At 43.0% G+C, this 20,120-nt stretch overlaps 1 protein-coding gene across 1 annotated transcript in view; it reads left to right on the forward strand.

Annotated features, from left to right (window-relative positions):
• arhgef40 (Rho guanine nucleotide exchange factor (GEF) 40) overlaps nt 1-20,120 on the forward strand; it is an 87,467-nt gene that overhangs the window by 42,180 nt on the left and 25,167 nt on the right. The window contains exons 11-21 of the mRNA XM_072458723.1: nt 938-1,054; nt 2,348-2,446; nt 3,234-3,385; nt 3,460-3,598; nt 3,751-3,870; nt 5,637-5,828; nt 6,517-7,014; nt 7,830-8,212; nt 9,483-9,732; nt 10,750-10,839; nt 16,434-16,640. Coding sequence (XP_072314824.1) covers nt 938-1,054; nt 2,348-2,446; nt 3,234-3,385; nt 3,460-3,598; nt 3,751-3,870; nt 5,637-5,828; nt 6,517-7,014; nt 7,830-8,212; nt 9,483-9,732; nt 10,750-10,839; nt 16,434-16,640 — 2,247 coding nt within the window. The remainder of the gene's footprint in view (nt 1-937; nt 1,055-2,347; nt 2,447-3,233; nt 3,386-3,459; nt 3,599-3,750; nt 3,871-5,636; nt 5,829-6,516; nt 7,015-7,829; nt 8,213-9,482; nt 9,733-10,749; nt 10,840-16,433; nt 16,641-20,120) is intronic.

A 20,120-nucleotide genomic window follows, 5' to 3' on the forward strand; every position in this document is an offset into this window, starting at 1 on the left:
CCTCCACCACCACTTCCTCATGTTTCAATTATGTTCTAAATCAACATGTTGACTTGTGCTAGCCTTTAGCATTAGCACGGCATGTGAAAGCAGAATCAAACAATACATTTTGCGGTATTTTAACCAAATAAAATGACAAATTATAATTAAGGCGAGACACCACAGGCTAAACCACATTTTTATTCTTTTTTTTTTTTTTTTTTGTCAGTTTGCGCTCTTCTTTCATTTGAATTTAGTGCAGTGTAATTCATAACTGTGTCGTGCTCATGCTTTGTAATTTAACACGTGGAGCGTATGAAGTTACGGTTGTTTATTCCTCAGTTTGTCAGTTTCCTCTTGACAACATCGTCCGATCTGCTCCTCATTTGGTTTTATTATTTCACTCTCACATCCGCAGATTTACACGGACGTTGTGACTTCAAAGGCTACGCTCCTAAAATACATTTTCCTCCCAAAAGAGACATAAAGCTCACCACCCAGAGTACACACACCAAACGTTACATGTTTGATGGATTGTACTAAAGAATTTCTTGATATAGTTCTAAGCCTGATTCATAGAAGTTCAAAATACGATGTGTACAAGTGACAAAGTACAAGAAAACGACTTTGAAGTATTCACTTACTCAACTCGTCCTAAAAAAGGTATACGTATTTTCTGGTAAAAAAAAAAAAAATACGGTAAATTTTACCGTATTTTCCGGACTATAAGTCGCACCTTTTTTCATAGTTTTGGCTGGGGTGCGACTTATACTTATATTTATACTTATATACCTATACTTATACTCCGGAGCGACTTATATGTGATATTATTTGTTATTTTCACACTTCACTTTTCACGTTTTTTCTTCTCTATTATGCATTTTTTGGCTGGTGCGATTTATACTCCGTAAAATACAGTATCTGTTATAATGTTTTTTCCACTCTTTTCTGTTTCCAGGTCCACACAGTTAAAGGAACCGACGTCCTCCAGCAATACGTCGACAAACAGCAGCTGCTCGAGGAACTGGACGGAGATTTCAGCCATCACCACGGCGACTGGCTTTCCTTCAGACTGGTGAGGTCTTGTTTTTGGACAAACACGTGCTTTTTTAACTGTAGACCCTTTGAAATGTTTGATCAAAGTTCCGTAATTGAGGCAGAAATGCAATGTTTTAAAGCAGAACTAAGTGCATTTTCACCTTCAGCGTCTTTATAAGTACCTGTGGTGGTTAAATGTGTTTTAACGGGGCGATTTGAAGTGCCCTTCGTCGCCCCCTGCTGTCTCTGGGCGGAAAACCAGCCTTGCAACAACTTTTTTTTTTTGGCAACGTGAAATGTTTTTGTACAGTATGTGATTATAATGTCTTATTGTAATAAGAAAAGAAAAAAATCTTGTTTTGTGTATTTTCATGAGCGACCTGCAGGGGGAGTCACTTTGTTCTGCTTTAATACATTTTCATTGATAAACTTATATTAGATAATTAGTTCTGTAATCTGCTTTCCTGGAGTTTTTGTTTTTTTGTTTTCTGTTAAAAAGTACAAATACACTACAGTTTTCTAGCCTTTAACGTATTTGCGCTAAAAAAACTAAACAAAAACTTATAATTTGTGGTGCATGATGTCATAAATCTTTAGTGTTTGTGAAAAACTGTCGCATAGCAAACATGTATGTCCGCTAATGTCCAGTAAAACCTAAACGTGTGCAGAAGAATCACCTATTTAATGAGCAAACAACATTAAAATACATGAACACACTGTGTTTTCTTGTTGTTTTTTCGTTTTAATCGGCAAAAAACCCTCTAGATTTCAAATTATCCACTGAAATCACGAAATATCCCACTTCCCTTTTGCCTCCAGAAACCGTAATCTAGAATGTATCCGTTCACAAACTTAACAAACGCGTGTATATTTAACGTTTTTTAGCTTAACTCTGAACACTTGAAAACGCCCGTTATCGCGGGAAACGTCTCATTATCGGCTAAACCTCACCGGCGACCTCAGACCTCTGCTTTGGTGATTAATTCCTCCCCGTAAACACTTAAGAGAGGGTTTTACGCGGGGGCGAGGCGGAGATAAGAACGTCTTAATGGCGGCGGGGGAAAGTGCTGCGCGTTGGTGGTCGAGTATTCGTGGTATTCTCGCTGAAATATGTGAGAGAGCGCCAAAAAACATGCCCTCTCTTTTTTGTTTAACGGCCATTTCGCAGACTGTTTACGGCGTTGAATATACACAGACCGGATCCCGCCTCCCGCCGACCTCTCCCACAGCCGCTCGCGTAAACAAAGCGGTCGAAAGCGAATGCGGCTCGTCCGTTTTGCGTGTTCTTCTGCTGCTGCGATGGCGGGTTCAATGCGGGTTTGATTTGCAGAGCCTGGAGAGCTTGAGCGAGCGCTGCGTGGGCGTGTTGCAGCTGCTGGGCGGGGCTCTGCGGGCCATGGAGACGCAGCCCGTGCCGGACGACATTGAGGTACAAGTACGAGCTTTTGTCGTGTAAAAGTGGATGAACGGCTGGCAGAAGGGTTCAGAATAAAATGGTCCAATTTACGTGACACTTTATGAAAACTACGTGACACTTTATGAAAACTACACAATATAATAATTTGTATTGTTACTGGCCTTTTTGTGTGTGGGGGGATATTTTTATTATCATTATAATTATTTGTATTATTATTATGGAATTTAGTTGTTGTTCTGTTGTTTTTATTCTTTGTTCTAAAAATGAATCTAAATAATAATAATAAAATAAAACCTGATGTTCTGTATTGCACAGGCTGGTGTTTTGTATTGCACAGGTTGATTTTTTGTATTGCACAGGCTGGTGTTCTGTATTGCACACACTGGTGTTCTGTATTGCACTGGCTGATGTTCTGTATTGCTCACACTGGTGTTCTGTATTGCACAGGCTGGTGTTCTGTATTGCTCACACTGGTGTTCTGTATTGCACAGGCTGGTGTTCTGTATTGCACAGGCTGGTGTTCTGTATTGCTCACACTGGTGTTCTGTATTGCACAGGCTGGTGTTCTGTATTGCACTGGCTGATGTTCTGTATTGCTCACACTGGTGTTCTGTATTGCACAGGCTGGTGTTCTGTATTGCACAGGCTGGTGTTCTGTATTGCTCACACTGGTGTTCTGTATTGCACAGGCTGGTGTTCTGTATTGCACAGGCTGGTGTTCTGTATTGCTCACACTGGTGTTCTGTATTGCACAGGCTGGTGTTCTGTATTGCTCACACTGGTGTTCTGTATTGCACAGGCCGTCCCTCTGAGCATTGCGCAGCACAGAGAGCTCATGTCCAGCGTTCTGGTCGACCAGCGCCTCACGGAGCTGCAGCGGAGGGGCGGGGCTTGGCTCGCCGGACTGGCCAATAGCTCGTCGGGAATGGCGCAGAAGTCGCCGGACTGCAGGTGTGACACTTCGTACACGAGCGGAAGCTTCTGGTAGTCGTGTACGTTAGTTTATGATGAACTGTGTGCTGTAGAGCCGCTCTGGCCGCCACCTCCAAACTGTACGACAGCGTGGACGACGCCCTCCACCGCCTGGTCCAAGTGTCCAACCAAAGGGGCTGCGACCTGGACAAGCTCGGGCGCCTCGCCGGGCTCGTCGACCAACTGGAGAAGGTCAGTGCGAGTGTTCAGATTCTTAAATGTGCTGAGTTCCACCTCGAGCTGACACAGAGGTCCTCTTCAGTGTGCGACAGGCCTAGTTCTGCTGAAACTGAACTGTGTGTGTGTGTGTGTGTGTGTGTGTGCGTGTGTGTGTGTGTCCTCAGTGCGATCAGGAGATTGAGAGGGTCCAGGCTCAGCTGGAGGACTTCAGAGACCCCCCGCTGTCCCTGAGCAGACTCTCACTGAAGCAGCACAAGTTCAAGACGTTCAGGGAAACGGCCAATGTGAGTTATTCATCACACACAGTTAAACAGACTCTACCGGCCCAGTTCTTTTTCTTGTGCTGTTTTTTCTTGAGACAGTAATTATAATTTTTTTCTTACTTTATTTTATTTTTCCTTTTTATTTATTGTATTTATTGTATTTATTGTATTTATTTTATTTATTTTATTTATTTTATTTATTTTATTTATTTTATTTATTTTATTTATTTTATTTATTTTAAATTTTATATATTTATTTTTTTAAGTGTCTATTTATTTATTTTTAATTATACATATATATATATTTTTTGTCTGTTTATTTATTTATTTTTAGGACATATATTGTTAAAGCAGCTCTTCGAGTCAAAATGAGACAGCATCTATTTTAGAGCTGCAACTCTTTGGCACTCGATCAGCTGTTTTGAATGAAAAAGGGAAATGAATGTGAGATTTTTGACTTCACACAGATGAAACTGAACCCATTAGAGAACGTCCTGGTGCACAATATTCACAGACTGAAGGAGGTTTTCACCAAAACTACAAAACACACTTTCCCCGTGTCATTTTTGTGTTTCCTGCTCTGTCTGAGGAATACAACCTTTTCTAGTTATACCGATTAATCGATTACTGTCTAACTTGTTGCAGCTCTAATTATAAAGCGTTTTATAACCAGCGAGTAATTAGCGCTGTTAGCATGCTAGTTGTTGTTAGCAGCAAATGCCCAAAACTCCACTCTGGCCTCTGAAAGTTGTGAAACGCGCTCATAAACTCATCACAGCGAAACATTATGAAACATTATGAAACATTATGACTGTAGTAATGCGTTAGGAAAGTGAGGAATATGTTTAAGATTAACTTATTTTGCTTATGTTTTATTAAAAACCTTTACTCATCTATTAAAGGAACAGGCACTGATGTGAACGTACAGAACAAACAAACGTTAAAATACTTAAACTACTTATTTTAATCAGTGGTTGATACTTGGAAAGTTAATCTTCATCACATACTGTATGCTTAAAACTAGACGGTGTGATTACCGTATTTCCCAGACTATAAATCGCACCTTTTTTCATAGTTTTGGCCGGGGTGCGACTTACACTTACATTTATACTTATATACTTATACTTATACTCCGGAGCAACTTATATGTGATATTATTTGATATTTTCAGACTTACATATGTTTTTGTCTTCTCTATTATGCATTTTTTGGCTGGTGCGACTTATACTCCAGTGCGACTTGTAGTCTGGAAAATACGGTAGACATCGCAATTTAGTGGAAATGTACTTGAATTTAGTAAACCAGCGTCAATTTGATTCATTTTTCTTGCTTCACTCATTGTTAGATTACGTCATTTGATTCATGTCGTACGTCTTTAAGCATAATATACCGACTGAGTCAAAAATACTGCATCTAAAATTACAACACAATTGGCTGTATCAAATGCATTTTTTTTAGCTCAAATTCATAGCTTTTGACTTCATTTGTTCTTTGCAGTTACAGCTTTGACACTTCCCCATCGTGGGACCAAAACGCATTCCGTTTCCTACCAATTCAAGTCGTTTCCGCCAGCGTGGATTTGCCTTTTCCCGTGTGCGGCTGTGATTTCTCCAGCAGTCGCTTCATATCCTGTTTCATTCCGGGACGAACAATAGCAAAAGCCTTTGATCAGCGATGACAAATGAACGTAGAACCGTGTGGACTTTGGCCGTCCTCCCCGGGCGGCCGTGATTTGTGTGCTTCCTGCGGCGCCCGCGGAGTAAACGAACTTCCCCCGTGTCTTTCAGGAGCTGCACGGCGAGACTCTGGCCGTGCTCGGCGACCTGGAGACGTGGTCCGAGCTGGACTGGCCCGCGCTCGCCCGGGTCCAGATCAAACTGCCGCCGGTGCGCGAGAGACTCCGGGACATGTCGCACTGTCTCTCCGACTGCTGGACCACGCTGGACAACACGCAGAGGCTGCTGTCCACGCTCACCGAGGTAGACCAGACCTCGGATGAACCGTCTGCGGTCGCGGCGTGTCGCGATTGTGGTCAAAATTAGCGGCGTCTGTTGGGGCGGCGAGTCCGTTGTGTAGCGAAAGTGTCTGTGGCTGCGTCCGAACGTCCACACTCTTCCCTGCAGGGGGCACTATTCTGGGCTTGCGCCGTTTTCAGTGCTATCCGAATGTCCAGCCACCGCACTCTAAATGTAGTAGTGTCCGGCGATGGCCACTAGAGCTGTCGATATGGACCACAATGCATTGCGAAAGTCGAGAAAAACAACAGCGACAGGTCTTAAACTGGACACAACACGACTGAATGAAGCAGAAGGCAGTAAAAACACATTGAATTTTTTTTTACATTACCAAATATATATAAATAAAAAAAAATAGAGCCAGGGTTTCTATGGAGAGTTGTCTTCGGCTGCTTTTCCGCCCAGAGACAGCAGGGGGCGACGACGGGCACTTCAAACGCCCTGAAAACGCATATCCCCCTGTCTGTAAATACCGCCCCCTTTTTTTTATATATATGTTCAGCGTCTTTGGGTCACTGAAAAGCGCTATATAAATAAAAGTTATTATTATTATTATAATATTTAACCATCGCAGGGAATCGACAAAGACGTTGAACGAGTTGAAACCTTTTTTAGTTCTGCTTTGAATAGTTATTGAAGTTATTTTTTCCAGGCCACTCAATGGTGCGACGCCGTCTCGTCCCCCTCGCCGGCCTCCACCTGCCCTTTGTCCTCTCTGCCGCCGATCCCGCCCTCGCGCTTCCAGGACGCCCGCTCGCTGGCACTGGAGCTGGGCGGCGGCCAGCTGCTGGACCTGTGGACGCAAACCGTGGAGCGATACCAGCGCACCGTCGCCCAGGTCAAGCCGCGATTCCTCCAGACCGACCGGAGCCACCAGGGCCCGGCGCAGGGGAAGCCCAGGACGCCCTCGGCCGGCGGTGGGGCGTGGGACGGGGCGGGGTCGGAGAGCGAGGGCGAGTGGGGCGCGGCGGACGGCGGCCTGCAGTCCTGGGGGTCGCTGGCGTCGCTGTTCCGGCCGCAGACCTGCTCCACGCTGAAGATCGCGGACGAGAAGGGCAACAGGAAGGAGGCGGCGGGAGGGGGAGGAGCCGGGGGAGGGGCCGGGGGAGGGAAGTTCCTGCACAATCTGCTCAACCCGGGAAAAAAGAGCGTGAGTTCATAAAGTGATTAGGTTTGGTCAGTTTTTATGCTGAAGTGACTTTGAAATGCTTTGGAATGTGTTGTACAATGATATCTTTACTAGATTATTTATATTTTTAAATTTTAATTTGGTTAAAAAAAAAAAAAAATCCAATAGAATTTGACTGATGTTTACAACATTTTAAATAAAATGTGGCAACCTTCATAAAAAATTGCTAAAAAATAGTTAAAAAATGCGTCGGTTATTGAAAAACATAATCAATACAAACATAATAATAATAATAATAAACGCAGTTAATCAGAAGCTGTTAAAAGGCACATATATAATCTAGAACCTAAACCTTAAGTGCATAATACAACAGGTTTTAATTTCATGCTCAAATTATGACCTAGTTTGATGCAAAAAAATTATAAATATTCAATATCTTTCTGGAGAAGAAACACATTTTCCTGAAAATTTAAATATTCACTTAAGAAAATAAAAGTGTTGTTGTTTCCAAACTCTCCAAAACAACAACTGGCTCCGCGCTCGACGACGGTAAACGGCTAGCTCACTGTTAGCATCACGACTGTCCACTTAGTATATGTCTGTGGGGATTTTGAATGAATAAATATTAAAATGACGCCACAAACTGAGACACATATATAAACAATAGCAGTCTTTACTTAAAATGTTAATCGGTTATTTATTTTCTATTTCACATTTGATTGCAAGTTAGCATTAGCTTTGCGACACATTGTGCACAGCGCTGCGATGGCTAGCTCAGAGTGTAGCGGGATATTGTCCATTTCCACTCTAAACGTTTGCATCCTTTTCCCCCTCAGCCGACAGAATCCCTTCCGCCGCAGAAGCCCGTCCGCCGGCGCCACCCGAGCTTCGACCTCCAGGCCCTGCTTGCCCCTCGCCGCGGCGCCGCCTCGCCCAAGCCGCTGGACTCGCCGACGGGTGCCTCCAGCCGCCACTCGCCCATGTCGTGGCTCGGGCGCAGGACGCTGGTCGACCCGGTCGTGGCGACGGGCATGGTGGCGGCCTCTCCCGGCGGGTGGGGCGGCGCCGGCGGCGGAGGCTGCGGCGTGCTGATCCGGGGCGTCGAGGTGAGCAGCAAAGAGGTGGTGGATCACACGGGGTCTCCACGGCAACACGTCCTGCTCAGTCGGGCCGAGAGGGAGATGGGAGTCACGGAGAGAGGAGGGACCACGCCCCAAAGGTGACATCACTGATCCATAAATAAAGTCAACTTTACCTGTTCTCTGTGTTCTCCCTGTTCTCCCTGTTCTCCATGTTCTCCATGTTCTCCGTGTTCTCCATGTTCTCCATGTTCTCCGTGTTCTCCCTGTTCTCCATGTTCTCCATGTTCTCCGTGTTCTCCCTGTTCTCCATGTTCTCCCTGTTCTCAGTGTTCTCCCTGTTCTCAGTGTTCTCCCTATTCTCAGTGTTCTCCGTGTTCTCCCTGTTCTCCGTGTTCTCCATGTTCTCAGTGTTCTCCCTGTTCTCCGTGTTCTCCCTGTTCTCCCTGTTCTCCGTGTTCTCCGTGTTCTCAGTGTTCTCCGTGTTCTCCCTGTTCTCCCTGTTCTCCCTGTTCTCCATGTTCTCCATGTTCTCAGTGTTCTCCCTGTTCTCCGTGTTCTCCCTGTTCTCCGTGTTCTCAGTGTTCTCCGTGTTCTCCCTGTTCTCCGTGTTCTCCCTGTTCTCCGTGTTCTCCATGTTCTCAGTGTTCTCCCTGTTCTCCGTGTTCTCCCTGTTCTCCCTGTTCTCCGTGTTCTCCGTGTTCTCAGTGTTCTCCGTGTTCTCCCTGTTCTCCCTGTTCTCCCTGTTCTCCATGTTCTCCATGTTCTCAGTGTTCTCCCTGTTCTCCGTGTTCTCCCTGTTCTCCGTGTTCTCCGTGTTCTCAATGTTCTCCGTGTTCTCCCTGTTCTCCCTGTTCTCCCTGTTCTCCGTGTTCTCCCTGTTCTCAGTGTTCTCCCTGTTCTCTGTGTTCTCCCTGTTCTCCGTGTTCTCCCTGTTCTCAGTGTTCTCCGTGTTCTCCCTGTTCTCCCTGTTCTCCGTGTTCTCCATGTTCTCTGTGTTCTCAGTGTTCTCCGTGTTCTCCCTGTTCTCCCTGTTCTCCCTGTTCTCCGTGTCCTCCGTGTTCTCCCTGTTCTCCCTGGCAGTAAACTGTACCTGTTCTCCCTGTTCTCCCTGTTCTCCCTGTTCTCCGTGTTCTCCCTGGCAGTAAACTGTACCTGTTCTCCCTGTTCTCCGTGTTCTCCCTGTTCTCCCTGGCAGTAAACTGTACCTGTTCTCCCTGTTCTCCGTGTTCTCCCTGTTCTCCCTGGCAGTAAACTGTACCTGTTCTCCCTGTTCTCCGTGTTCTCCCTGTTCTCCCTGGCAGTAAACTGTACCTGTTCTCCCTGTTCTCCGTGTTCTCCCTGTTCTCCCTGGCAGTAAACTGTACCTGTTCTCCGTGTTCTCCGTGTTCTCCCTGTTCTCCCTGGCAGTAAACTGTACCTGCTGTGGTGCCGCATGCTGAGCTCCGAGCGACAGTACGTGGCCGTGTTGAAGGGCGTGGCCGAGACGTACCTGCCGCTCCTTGACCTGTTCGACGCTCCGCCCGCCGTCAGGGGCAAAGCCGACGCCCTCTTCCCCTGCTGGGCCACGCTCTGCCACTTCCACTCACAGTACCTCCTGCCGGCCATGGAGGGCGCCCTGGTGCAGAGTCTGCTGCAGCAGGACTGCTTCAGCAAATACGTGAGGACAACTTTTACTTCTTGTTTTGGACGCAGTACACAATGTATTTTAGAACTTTTGACTATTACTTATTGCTTAAAATGCCTATGATTTTTGACTTTATTTGTGTGTTTATACTTACACCGATCGAGCAGGTGTTTGTGGAGAAAACGTTGAAAAATCTGTAAAAAAATGACAGGAAGTGACATCACACCAGGGACACTCATTCCAAGTTTATTATTAATTTGCGCAAAGAAACTTTTTTTACTCTAAACATTAATTCAACAAAATAAAGTCGCTCTCATATATTTTTGTTCGTCAAAATAAAAAATTGTGACATAATTACAAACAGGAAGTGAAATTGTAAACCCTTAAAAATAAATTCTAAATATATTTCTCTTAACTGCATTTTAGTTCTATGAGTCGTCCGACCTGCAGGGGGCACTACAGGCTACATTAATAATATCCCTTTTTTTTTTTTAAGTTTCTAATTTGACATATACAAATGTATGAGAGCACCTTTATTTTGTTGAATTAATTCAACATTTTGCTCAAAAATTATGAAAATATAATAATCCCAGAATAGCGGTATAGCGGTATAATTGTACTTTCTGTTTGTAATTATGTCACAATTTTTTATTTTGACGAACAAAAATATATGAGAGCGACTTTATTTTGTTGAATTAATGACATCACACTAGGACATTATCTTGCAACCACTGGATCAAAACTAGTCTTTTTCCCGCCCTTTTTTTTTGACTGATAAAAATATATGAGAGCGATTAATTAATGTTTATAACGTCAAAAAAGTAGTACATTTTGTTTTAATTCTGCATAAACCTGGTATGGAATGAGCGTCCCTGGTGTGATGTCACTTCCTGTGATATTTTCCTATGATTTTTTCACATTTTCTCCACAAATACCTGCTCTAATGGTGTAAAACTAGCATTTATATGTACAAGAGGCACAAACACACCAGATAAAGCCATAATTAGACATCATAAGAACCTGTTCATAGTTCTGGTTCCTCTCTCGCAGCGGGATCAGTTCATGGACTATTCTCAGTACATCAGATCCAAACCGGAGCTGGACTCGCCGCTCGTCTCACACGCCGCCGACTTTTTCAAGGTAAATGCTTCAGTCACAAACTTTCTGCCAGAACGTGACTCTTTTCATGAAATAAGCGTTTTCTTTATCGTTATCGTCCCACTCAGAGAAATGACACGGAACATGAGTGAAATATATTCAAATTGCAATTTCTTTCTTCTGTAGCTGTTGCAATTTATGTTTCAAATCTGAATTTTATTTTATTTTCTTAAAGTTTTTTTTTCAAATATATAGTGTTAAGTGAACATTGAACGCCACAAAGAGAGAAAATCATCCAAAATGTATTGAAATCTGATATTTATTTCTATTTTTTGAGAAATGTTAAGTATTACGTAAGTGTTTTTGATTGGGATTATAATACAAATAATAATACAAATACTACTACTGATGATGAAAATAATACAAATGATAGTAATACAAATAATAATAAAAAATAAAAAAATTGAATATGAATAATAGCAATAAAAGTAATAATAATACAAATAATAATAATAATACAAATAATAATAATAATAACAACAACTATAATAGGAATAATAGTAATACAAATATTAATACAAATAATAATACAAATAGTAATACAAAAAATTATACAAATAACAATAATACCACAATAATATGAATAATAGTAAAACAAATAATACCAACAAAATAATAATAATATGAATAATAGTAATACAAATAAATTATAATATTAGTAACAATAATTACATTTATTTCCGAATCCGTGCTGCCCTGAACGAGAGCGGTCGCCATGGAGATGACCATTGTACCACACATCACATTTACAGTTATTTACAGAGTGTTTGAAGTGAAGCGTCATTTCCAGGATGTTTTGGAAACACGTCTCGAGTGCGACGCTGCTGAAGTCACGTTTATTCACATCCGCCGCTGCAATTAGAGCGAGAGTGAAGCCAAATTACACGTTCGGATAAAAAAAGTCATTTAGGTTCCAACAGCAACATTTAAGGAGATAAATGAACCGCATATTAACGTCACTGAGGGCGGTTCAAGTGTTCAGTGGAGCCACAGGACGAGCACTATCCTGAAACCACCACCAGGAGGCAGCGTGTGCACAGACATGACTTTAGGACGCCATCGTGGTCAAAATAACACACATTCATTGTAATTCCCTAACACCGCGTCTTTATTTTAATTTATACAAGTTTAAAGTCCGGTTAAAACTAACTCTGGCAGTTTTTATCTTGTATTTTGTATTAATCCGTTAGTCATACATTTGATTTTTGTTTAACTTTTGCTTTATTGTCCACCATTTTTGTTTTTTCTCTAATTGTTACACAACACGACGACCTTCAGAGCTTTACGCTTAGGAAGAAAGTGTTACTAAAAGTGTGCCGCACGTACACGCAAAGATGTCGTTAGTGCTAATTTAACATTAATCTCATTCATGTTTGAGACATCATGCATCGTGGCACGAGGGATGTCACGATATCAAAGTTTAAAGTCACGATTATTGTGAGAAAAAACATTGCAATTTAACGATTTTTCACGATTACTCAGACTGTGACCAAACAACACTGAAATCTTTCGTTTTCTTTCATTCTCGTGGTCTAACATGTTACTTTTCCTAAAGTTAGTGACACAATTGACTGTTCTGAAAGACAAAATATAGTTGACAATATTAATTAACTTGACAATAAAAGCTAGATAAAAAAGTTATTTACATTTAGGTCTATGTTTTGGACGATAGATTGAACAAAAAATACTTCATTTTGCTTCTAAAATCATCACGATTATTGTTTTTTTTTGGTTCTTTCGATTATATTGTGACCTTAATAATCACGATTATCGATCCAGTTGGAGCTAAAATTAGACGTTTCAGGATTTTAACTTGGACCAGTTTGTGTTGGACTTTGGACTTCCTGTTGAATCTTTACTAAAAAATAAAGTAATTCTACGGCTTTGACCTCAACGAGATCCAGGCCCGTCACACTCATTACTACATCAACTCATCGCTCGACAAGTCAGTCATTTTTCGTTAAGATTTGAGCTGTAGATGGTTGAATAAATAACTTTTAAATAAAAAAATAATAATAATAATAATTTGACATATAAAAACGTATGAGAGTACTTTTAAAAAAATTATGAAAAATGCATATTCTAGAATGGCACCTTTTTTTTAGCTGTATAATTGTACTTCCTGTTTGTAATTATCCAGCAACCACTGGGTCAAAACTACAGTCTTTTTTAATATATTTTTTTAGATATAAAATATATATGAGAGAACTTTTATTGTGTTGAATTATTGTTTAAAGGGTCAAAAAAGTAGTTTATTTTGTGTAAATTCTGCATAAACTTGAGACGGATTCAGTGTCCCTGGTGTGATGTCACTTCCTGTAATGATTTTCTAAAGATTTTTCAACTTTTCTCCACAAATACCTGCTCGATTGGTATAAAACTATAATTTATAAGTACAACAGGTAGAAACACACCACATAAAGTCCAAATTAGACATCGTCATTGGCACTTTGTTATTGACCGCATCTTTGGACTCATTATTGATACAAAGTGTTTCATTCTACAGTTTTTTTTTCCATGTTTTTTAACAATAATTGTACATGTTGAATAGTAATTTGGGATAATCCTGCTTCACCGTCATCGCATCAGTGGCAAAAGAACTGTTTCCATCTAATCAGTTATATTTGCTTCAGCGTTATTAACGTTAACATCGTGATACGGTCCTAAAAGTCATGTTCAAGCCTTCGTAAAAGGTCAACGTTGTTTTAATGCATCTATTTCAATCACGTTCTGTATCGTCTAAACGTCCAGACAAAATCGCCCCTGCATCAAAAACACAAACTGCACATTTTGATGTAATTAATGCTCCGTTTGAGTCTCTGGCACGTTTAATGGTCCTGACGACAATTATGTACTGTATTTTCTGGACTATAAATCGCACCTTTTTTCATAGTTTGTCTGGGGTGCGACTTATATGTGATATTATTTGTTATTTTCACACTGACAACCACAAGAGGGCGCGCTAGGCTCTAAGCGACGCAGAAGAAGAATCTGCACTTCCTCTTCCTCTGGAGTTTGTGGAGTTGTTTAGAAGTGACACAGAGGAAGAAGAATTCAATGGATTTAGTGATTTGGGGTAAAACTGATGCTTTGCTAAACTTGTTAGCATGTTCTTTATGCTATAGTTATCTGAATAACTGTTCATATGTTACGTTAACATACCAGACACTTACCACAGTTCTGTCTGTGCCTCATGTAGCTGAAGGTGTTAGTGTTAGCATACGTCATGTAGCTGAAGGTGTTAGCGTTAGCATACAATATGTAGCTGAAGGTGTTAGCGTTAGCATACGTCATGTAGCTGAAGGTGTTAGCGTTAGCATACGTCATGTAGCTGAAGGTGTTGGCGTTAGCATACGTCATGTAGCTGAAGGTGTTAGCGTTAGCATACGTCATGTAGCTGAAGGTGTTAGCGTTAGCATACGTCATGTAGCTGAAGGTGTTAGCGTTAGCATACGTCATGTAGCTGAAGGTGTTAGCGTTAGCATACGTCATGTAGCTGAAGGTGTTAGCGTTAGCATACGTCATGTAGCTGAAGGTGTTAGCGTTAGCATACGTCATGTAGCTGAAGGTGTTAGCGTTAGCATACGTCATGGAGCTGAAGGTGTTAGCGTTAGCATACGTCATGTAGCTGAAGGTGTTAGCGTTAGCATACATCATGTAGCTGAAGGTGTTAGTGTTAGCATACGTCATGTAGCTGAAGGTGTTAGCGTTAGCATACAATATGTAGCTGAAGGTGTTAGCGTTAGCATACGTCATGTAGCTGAAGGTGTTAGCGTTAGCATACGTCATGTAGCTGAAGGTGTTGGCGTTAGCATACGTCATGTAGCTGAAGGTGTTAGCGTTAGCATACGTCATGTAGCTGAAGGTGTTAGCGTTAGCATACGTCATGTAGCTGAAGGTGTTAGCGTTAGCATACGTCATGTAGCTGAAGGTGTTAGCGTTAGCATACGTCATGTAGCTGAAGGTGTTAGCGTTAGCATACGTCATGTAGCTGAAGGTGTTAGCGTTAGCATACGTCATGTAGCTGAAGGTGTTAGCGTTAGCATACGTACACCTATTCACCATGTTCTCTCATCTGTTATTATTTTAAACTGCATTTACAGATGAAATTTCTGTTATTTGACTTATACTCCGGAAAATACGGTAATCAAAGTCTGTATGACCTGCTTTCCTGTTTGCAGTTTGTGACGACGTGTTGAAAAATACGAGTTGTAAAATGACAGGACGTGGAGCTAAGTCCCTCTGTGATGTCATCAGTGTGCGACGCAGAGACAGTTTAAACCATGGTTGGACTAAATAAAGGTGTTTTATGGTCTTATTGTGTGTCAGATCAGAACTGTTGTGTCATTTAGGTGGAGTTTGGCTCTTGTTTACAGTCTGGTTGCTATGGTAACAGCTGTTATTTGGTTACATTACATCTAGTCAAAATTATAAATCATCATTACAATGTCTAAAAATCATCACTGGGCTCTATAGTATTTTGATTCTAGTTTTGGACTCGTTGAGCAGTATCGTTTTCAAGTGCAGTTACTCGAGTACTTTTTAAAAATTGCGTTACTCTCATTCTGTCAAGCGCAGTCGCCGTGGAGATCGTGTTTGTTGGAGCAATTATGCCTTTTTCTTTGTTGAACTCCAGACAAATTAAAGTTGTGATCTGCAAATGACTTAATTGGCGACTCATTAAGTGGCACTCGAGAGCAAAAACACAACAAGCAATCGTCACCGCGGCGACTACCAAGAAAAGAAAAGAGAAATACTAACGGGAATGTGGTGTGTTTGTCCTAATTCACGGATTATGGTTGCCAGATCCTACAGCTAAAAACAGTAAATGAATAGGATAAATTGAATAAATAAAATAAATACAATAAATACAATAAATACAATAAATACAAAATTAAATTAAAAATAAATAAATAAATTTAGGTCACAATATAATTATCTGAAGGAAAGAAATAATCTTGACATTTTTTGTCAATTTTTTAATTCAATTTTATAGAAAGTGACAATTTTTGAATTTCTTTTTTGTCTTAAATTGATGATTTAAGTCCTTTCTGCACAGCTTTTCCTCCAAAAGATTTTTTTCTTTTTTTTCATCTTGCCATTTGTCAAATTAATCATTCAGAAAGTTTGATTTCATAAAGCAAAAAAACACGAAGGAAAGAAAGTTTTGGATTATATTGTTGTTTTGGTCGTGATGTTAATATCGCGAACAATCGTTAAATTGCAACGTTTATCTTCATAATAATCATAATAATAACATTTTAAATCGTGACTACGTATCATTTTCACCTTATTGAACATATAAATCCCTGTGAAGGTTAAACATGTATTTTCGGGGCGTTTGAAGTGTCCATCGTCGCCCCCTGCTGTTTCGGGATGGAAAACCAGCCTCGTAACATTTGCCGACGTCGATAACTCTCCTGAGAAACCCTGACCCTTTATTTACAATGTGATTATACTGCCGTCTTATGATAAAGAAAGCGTCTATTCTCTGACAATGTATTTTCACGAGGGAGCTGCAGGGGGCGCTCTATCCCGAGTCCCGCTTGAAACACGCCTCCTCTCTTCTGTTCCAGTCCAAGCTCCCTCTGGCGTCCCCCTTGTCTCCTCTGTCCTTCCCTCACTGCCTCCAGGCCCCGGTGCAGCGCCTGGAGCAGTACTGCGCCGCCCTGGAGGAGCTGGGAGGGATAAACCCCGCCTCGGACTCCGCCCTCTCCGTCCTGCGCCACGCCCAGCGCCACGGAGACGACCTGCGGGCCAGCGACCTCATCGTGGGCTGCCCGGTGAGACGCCCGTCCCGTTGTAGGACCCGCGTGTGATTATGTTTGTTACTCAAGTACAAGTACACGCATGACATTAAAATACCTGGTTAAATGATAGTATTGAAGTACCTGTTGAAAAATGTACTTTTAGAGTCTTTCACGCTGATTTTGAGAACTATTTAAGCGTCAAATGTAGCGATTATTATAAAGAATTTTGCAGGTTTTGGTCAAAGAAAGTCATTTTTCTGTCCATATTTTTGTCAAAACCCTCAAAATCTTAAGGCAGAACGTCACCATGGCGATGTCAGTCAGACGTAGTGAAGTAGAAAGTACAGATTCCTGCTCTTAGACGCCGTGAAGTCAAAGTATCTGATGTATCTAAAATGTACGCAACCCAAAGCTTGTACTTATGTACAGTACGTTTTTTCTGTACTTCGTTACTACTTGTGATGTAGGTACAGGGTTTGTTTCTGTTTTTAGAGCTCAACAGATAAAAGCGAGAGCAGGGCTTCCACTAGGGGGCGACACAAGCTGAGCGTTAGTATAAATTACGAATCAAAAATAAAAAAGGTGTTTAAAGCTTAAAACAATGAATGGATTGGTAATCAGATTGTTCATGACATGCTTTTATTTGTGTCGCACGCTGTTTCAATTGTTCTAATAATCACAGTGAGTGCAGGGAATGTGGGCGGGGATAGGGGGTAGGTGAAAACGGGAATTTTCTGTGCAGGCTTAAACATGTTGACGTCATATCTGAGGACACGGATTGGTCATGTTTCTGAAATGTGAACCACAAATTCTACGTATTTTCCCTTTAATGACTGACCATGTACTATAGAATTAAATCATACACTTTTTGTGGTTAATCTTTACTATTTTACTATAGAATTAAATCATGAAGAAAATAAACCTGTAATATGTATTCATTTCTAAAGAATATAGCATTAAATTAGAGCAGTTTTTGTGGTTAATTTGTTCTCTTTTACTATAGAATTAAATCATAAAGAAAACCAATCTGTAATATTGATCAATTTCTAAAGAATGTAACACTTTTTGTGGTTTATCTTTACTCTTTTCTATTGAATGAAATCATAAAGAAAAGAAACCTGTAATATTTATTCATTTCTGAAGAGTTTAGCATGAAATGATCGCACTTTATGTGTTTCATTTGACTACAAACCACAGTAAAACATTTGCCCTCGCCCTCTGCGTTCTCGCTTCATTCTCAGAGCGTTTTTTTCCCACAGTCTCACACGTTTTGTGCGTTCTTAAATCCGATGCCTCACTTTACCCCGTGACCGCGCTCAAAAATAACATCAGGTGTTGACGGCGTGCTCGCAGTTTTCCAGAGAAGAAAGACGAGGTTACGCGCCGCTTCGACAAAGATCCGAACGTTACATGAGAGGATTCCTCATTGTCTGTTCGGCGGCACAAAGAATCCGCAGCCCGGTAATTGACGTGAACAATAAAGTCGCATTCTCTCAAAGGACTTGACTCAGAGGCCCAATTAAAGCCACGAGCCGACAAAACCCGAGCTGCAAGAGGCTGTAATCACGAGCCTCTTGCTTTGTCCCGTCATGGACGCCAGAGTGAAGGGACGTCTGTGGGCGAGACGGCGTCAGAACCACTGACATCCTGGATGTGCTCCGTTTGTACGTTTAGTCTCTCCGTTTTTTAGTTTTAGTCAATGAAAATGTTACGTTACTTTAAAGGGATAATAGAGGGTTTTTCGCCAATTTGAGAACTTAAGCGACTGTTATTCCCTTTTTAAAAGTGCACACTCGCCACGCTCTCCACACTCGCCACGCTCTCCACACTCTCCACACTCTCCACACTCGCCACGCTCTCCACACTCGCCACGCTCTCCACACTCGCCACGCTCTCCACGCCCGCCACGCCCGCCTTCGCTCAGCACGCTCGCCACGCTCGCCACGCTCTCCACGCTCGCCACGCTCTCCACGCTCTCCACGCTCTCCACACTCGCCACGCTCTCCACACTCGCCACGCTCTCCACACTCGCCACGCTCTCCACACTCGCCACGCTCTCCACACTCGCCACGCTCTCCACACTCGCCACGCTCTCCACACTCGCCACGCTCTCCACGCCCGCCACGCCCGCCTTCGCTCAGCACGCTCGCCACGCTCGCCACGCTCTCCACGCTCGCCACGCTCTCCACGCTCTCCACGCTCTCCACACTCGCCACGCTCTCCACACTCGCCACGCTCTCCACACTCGCCACGCTCTCCACGCCCGCCATGCTCTCCACGCCCGCCACGCCCACCACGCTCTTCACGCTCGCCACGCTTGCCACGCCCGCTACACTCGCCACACTCGCCACACTCAGCCCCGTCTGGAAGCTCGCAACAGCTCCGCCTCTACACGTGTGTTTGTTTATTAGCGCGATGGATCTTATCATCTCTCGTCTCAGCAGATTTCCGTCTTCTCTGAGCTCGAACACAGTCTATCTCTGTCGTCATGTATGTCCTGTAACTGAAGGAACTCGCTAAACACACCGACATATGCGCAGCCATGGAAACGTGCTGCTATGGGAACGAGGCTGCAGGTGTGCAGGAGGTGCATCCTATGATTGACGTTGTGTCCTTGTGTCCGTTCAGACGCCTGTAAAACACACGCGTGACGTCGTGTCCTTGTGCTCGTTCAGACGCCTGTAAAACACACGCGTGACGTTGTGTCCTTGTGCTCGTTCAGACGCCTGTAAAACACACGCGTGACGTCGTGTCCTCGTGCCCGTTCAGACGCCTGTAAAACACACGCGTGACGTTGTGTCCTTGTGCTCGTTCAGACGCCTGTAAAACACACGCGTGATGTCGTGTCCTCGTGTCCGTTCAGACGCCTGTAAAACACACGCGTGACGTTGTGTCCTCGTGTCCGTTCAGACGCCTGTAAAACACACGCGTGACGTCGTGTCCTCGTGCCCGTTCAGACGCCTGTAAAACACACGCGTGACGTTGTGTCCTCGTGCCCGTTCAGACGCCTGTAAAACACACGCGTGACGTCGTGTCCTCGTGCCCGTTCAGACGCCTGTAAAACACACGCGTGACGTTGTGTCCTCGTGTCCGTTCAGACGCCTGTAAAACACACGCGTGACGTTGTGTCCTCGTGCCCGTTCAGACGCCTGTAAAACACACGCGTGACGTTGTGTCCTTGTGCTCGTTCAGACGCCTGTAAAACACACGCGTAACGTTGTGTCCTCGTGCCCGTTCAGACGCCTGTAAAACACACGCGTGACGTTGTGTCCTCGTGCCCGTTCAGACGCCTGTAAAACACACGCGTGACGTTGTGTCCTCGTGCCCGTTCAGACGCCTGTAAAACACACGCGTGACGTTGTGTCCTTGTGCCCGTTCAGACGCCTGTAAAACACACGCGTGACGTCGTGTCCTTGTGCCCGTTCAGACGCCTGTAAAACACACGCGTGACGTCGTGTCCTCGTGTCCGTTCAGACGCCTGTAAAACACACGCGTGACGTCGTGTCCGTTCAG

The sequence above is a fragment of the Eucyclogobius newberryi genome, unplaced genomic scaffold (assembly GCF_026437365.1).
Source record: "Eucyclogobius newberryi isolate DKJ021-1_F unplaced genomic scaffold, fEucNew1.0.hap1 SCAF_22, whole genome shotgun sequence".
NCBI classification, from domain to species: Eukaryota; Metazoa; Chordata; class Actinopteri; order Gobiiformes; family Gobiidae; genus Eucyclogobius; species Eucyclogobius newberryi.